We start from the raw sequence: 4,271 nt of genomic DNA on the forward strand, positions 1-4,271 counted from the left end.
GTGATGGTAGGGAGCAGCTGGGCAGCCAGGCCAGGGCGTGGCCAGCTCTGCCCAATGGCTCTGGCCGCTCCCTGGGCTGCCCTCCCCACCTGGTGACCAAGCCTGAGGAAGTGCCCCGTGGGCCCTCTGTGAGAGGACTGCCCCCTGGCGTAGCTCTGGGTGTCTCTGGGGGGATCTATCTGAGCCCCTGGGATGGAGGGGTGGCTCTGAGCTGTCTGTTCGTGCAGGCCTTGTGCCTGCCTGATAATGCAGGTCATTCCCCAGGGCTTTTGTGTAGCTGACCCCCCACCTCCCTTCCAGGGAACAGGCTCAGAAGGGCTGGGCAGAGGCCAGCAGAGGCTGAGAGACTGGCCCAGGAAACAGTCCACATAGTACTCACAGGTCTCTGAAGCTTCTGGTGTGTGCCCTTTATCCACCCAGTTCAAACAGGGACCAAAAACAGTCCCTAGGAGCTCTAGCTCTGTTCCCACCATTGAGACTGTTCTTCTTATGCTCATGGCCTTTCCTACGTGTCCTCCTCTCCCTTCTTTATCCACCCAGTTCAAACAGGGACCACTAGCCAAAAACAGTCCCTAGGAGCTCTAGCCCCGTTCCCACCATTGAGACTGTTCTTCTTGTGCTCATGGCCTTTCCTACGTGTCCTCCTCTCCCTTCTTAGCATCTGCAGATCCCCCAACACACGCCCTGCATCTTCCTGCCAGCCCATGGGTTAGATCCTACAGGTCCTGTGAGAGAGAGCTGGTGGGACCCTCTACAGGGCCTGGGGCCCTTCCTTCTTCCCTCTTCCAGCCCAACATCATGTTTCCCCAAAGCTCAGGACAGGACACTCCGCACCCCCCACATCTTTCCCTTCCCTCCAGGCCAGGGATGGCAAACATGGGCAGATGCACCACATTCTTGTTTTTCATGCCCCTGGCAGACATTACTAATCAATCACAGCTGTCTGTTTGCACTGAATCTGGTTGTAACCTTGATGGTCTCTGCCCACGTCTTCAGGCACCCAGTAGCAGCCAGCCCAAGTCAGCCCTCACAATGAAATCCGTCTGCCATTCCTGGGTAAGGCTGATGCCCCAAGGCCCTCATCTTAGCCCATCCTCCGGACCCACCAGCCCGTTTCACATCTGACTTCTTTCCGAGCCTCGCTTTGGGATAGAGGCCACATGGGCATAGCCAGCTGTGATTCTCTTTGTCCTTGTAGGTTGAAGCCAAACAGTTCCTGGGCCCACAAGGTGGTCGAGGGCACTGGGACATTGACTCCGAATCCTCAGGGCTGAAGAGGATCTCCCTGGTTCGCCATCAGTCCTGCGGGCAGCCGACCCCCTGTTGGGGAGAATGCGGTGCAAGGCTTGGGGGTGATGCTCTTGCATCCAGCACCTGTGCAGCAGCAGCAGTGCCCCGGCCTTGCAGTCACATCTCCCAGTCCCAGCAGGGCCTACACACCCACCTCCCCAGCCTGGCCCCTGGACAGGCAGGAAGTGAGTAGCGGACAGCAGGCTCAGGGTGGGGCAGCTGTCCAACACCTGGGAGGCCGCACGCTACAGCTGCCCCAGCCGCTCGCTGCCCTCCTGGCCCCTGAGCCCAGGATGCAAGGATGGCCCGCCCATCTCTGCCCACCGTGGTGCCTCTGGGCCCCCAAAGCCTGCGCCCTTTCACCCGGGAGTCCCTGGCAGCCATAGAACAGCGGGTGGTGGAGGAGGAGGCCCGGCAGCAGAGGAACAAGCAGATGGAGATCGAGGAGCCTGAGAGGAAGCCGCGAAGTGACCTGGAGGCTGGCAAGAACCTGCCCCTTATCTACGGGGACCCACCACCAGAGGTCATCGGCATCCCCCTGGAGGACCTGGACCCCTACTACAGTGACAAGAAGGTCTGGGCCGGGGAGGGCCCCCTCTACCTGTCTGTCATCACCCATTTGTCTGCCCGTTCCCAGGCCTCACTGCTCTCTCCCTGCCTTAGACCTTCATCGTGCTCAACAAGGGCAAGGCCATTTTCCGCTTCTCGGCCACACCCGCCCTCTACATGCTGAGCCCCTTCAGCATCATCAGACGAGGCGCCATCAAGGTGCTCATCCACTCATATCCTGCCCAAGTGGGGCGAGCGCAGGGGCGGGGAGAGGCAGGGAGGGCTTGGGGATGAGCGGAAGGGGGAGCTCTGGGGGAGGAGGCCTCTGTCCACCTCCCCTCCCCACCTGCTCTCTCGCTTTCCTTGACCTTCCCCTCAACGCTGTTCAGCATGTTCATTATGATCACCATTTTGACCAACTGCGTGTTCATGACCATGAGCGAGCCTCCTCCCTGGTCCAAGAACGTGGAGTAAGTCTGTCCCTCCCCCTCCCCCTCTCCCACCCCCACCAGCCCTGAGACACAGCCCATTCCGGGGCTCTGCATTCCGAATCTGCTCAGAGTGACATTGCTCTTGTCCTCCAGGGAGATACATACGGTCACTGTCACCCCATCAACACCTTAAGCCCCTGGGATCGCACACACTGCCACCCTCACCAATGTCCTCAGGCCCCCGGCTAGCGTATTTGATTTCTGTGGTTCTTCTCCCTGGGAGGTCCATCACTGCCACCTACACCCCTGCCTGGGCATGACATGCCTGGCCCTGGGCGGCCCTCTCCCCACCAGGTACACCTTCACAGGGATCTATACCTTTGAGTCCCTCATCAAGATGCTGGCCCGAGGCTTCTGCATCGACAACTTCACATTCCTCCGGGACCCCTGGAACTGGCTGGACTTCAGTGTCATCATGATGGCGTGAGCAGGGGCCGAGGGCATGCTGAGGCTGTGGCGAGGCTGAGGATGGGGAGGGGACAGGGCCAGGCCTCAAAGAGGGCAGCTGAGTGGGCTGCCCGTCTCAGAAGGGTAGACTGCAAGAGCCTCGGGTCGGGTGTGCCCGCAGAGAGCGGTGCCTCTCTAGGAGCTGGTGGGGTCCCGCCTGAAGCCTCTCCCGCTGCCCCGCCACATGCCTTGTACAAGCACACATGGCAGCCCAGTCCCACAGGCCATCCTCACCCACTGGGAGAGCTGGGCTGCTGTTGCCATCCCCACTCCCCAGCAACGCTCCTGCAGTGCCTTTGCCAACTCTCAGGCCCCAGTGGGAACCCTGATGTGTCTGACCTACCCCCTGACCCCCTGTGAAAATTCAAACTGTAAGGATTCCTGATTTATGCTCTCTTAGCCACCCCCGCTCTGACACAGCCCTCACCCCAACCCCCCCGGCCCAGGTACTTGACGGAGTTCGTGGACCTGGGCAACATCTCAGCCCTGAGAACCTTTCGGGTGCTGCGGGCCCTGAAAACCATCACAGTCATCCCAGGTACTGGGGAGGTGCTGGGGCCCTCTGCCCGGGTCAACTGACACTCAGGTTCCAGGAGCCTGACCCAGGGTCACAAGACTCCCAGGCTGTGAGTGTAGGACACACACCAAAGCCTGGGCGCAGAAGGGCTCCCATGGCCAGAAAGGAAAAGGGGCCCCAGGTGGGAGGCCGGGCACCTAAGAGGCGGTAGAGTGAGGTGATTTGCCTGTGCCTCAGTATCTGTAAAATGTTGATAATAATAATGCCACACATTGGGTTGTTATGAGGATTAAATGCTTTAATATCAGTAAGGTGCTTAGAAGCCAGTGCCTGGCACATGTGTGTGTGTGCGTGTGTGCGTGCGTGCGTGTGTGTGTGTGTGTGTGTGTGTTAAATAAAATAAGCAGATGGGGCAGAGCAGAGACCTCCAGCCAGACACAAAGGCATCGGTGATGGAAAGTCCCAGCCCTGAGGGCTCCGTGGGGAACATGCCACTTACCCACTGAGCCCTGAGGTCCGGCAATGCCAAAGCAATGCATCAAGAAGCAAGAAATAAATAGAATCCAGATCACCCAGACCCTCAAAAAAGGCATGTGGAGAAACAGGAGAAGGTTCATTAAAGAAGCGAGAGAAGATCTGAAAAGGGATGGGACACGGGTTCTGGGAGGAGGGGAAACCATTCGGTCTCGATGCTGGAAAGTACCTTCTCCTCCAGTTCAAAGCCGCCACGTTGCAGTTTAGGAAGGAGACCCCGAAAGGGGAAGTGCTTACAGAAAGCCGAACATTGTTATTATTATTTATTTTTAGGTCAGGCAACCCTTGGTTGACCTCGCAGATTGCAAGGACCTCGTCAGTTTATAATCTCTTATTTTTATTTATTTTTTATTTTTCACACCTACAGCACCTGGTCTTCCTAGGTGGTCTCCCCTCCAAGTACTAACCAGGCCTGACCCTGCTTAGCTTCTGAGATCAGACAG

The 4,271-nt window shown here is 58.1% G+C and overlaps 1 protein-coding gene across 1 annotated transcript in view; it reads left to right on the forward strand.

The window, feature by feature from the left end:
* The first annotated feature begins 1,591 nt into the window (after positions 1–1,591).
* Positions 1,592–4,271, forward strand: part of SCN4A (sodium voltage-gated channel alpha subunit 4) — a 29,705-nt gene continuing 27,025 nt past the window's right edge. The window contains exons 1-5 of the mRNA XM_006912308.1: positions 1,592–1,864; positions 1,954–2,072; positions 2,220–2,309; positions 2,625–2,753; positions 3,224–3,315. Coding sequence (XP_006912370.1) covers positions 1,592–1,864; positions 1,954–2,072; positions 2,220–2,309; positions 2,625–2,753; positions 3,224–3,315 — 703 coding nt within the window. The remainder of the gene's footprint in view (positions 1,865–1,953; positions 2,073–2,219; positions 2,310–2,624; positions 2,754–3,223; positions 3,316–4,271) is intronic.

Source organism: Pteropus alecto, unplaced genomic scaffold (genome assembly GCF_000325575.1).
Source record: "Pteropus alecto unplaced genomic scaffold, ASM32557v1 scaffold134, whole genome shotgun sequence".
Lineage (NCBI taxonomy): Eukaryota > Metazoa > Chordata > Mammalia > Chiroptera > Pteropodidae > Pteropus > Pteropus alecto.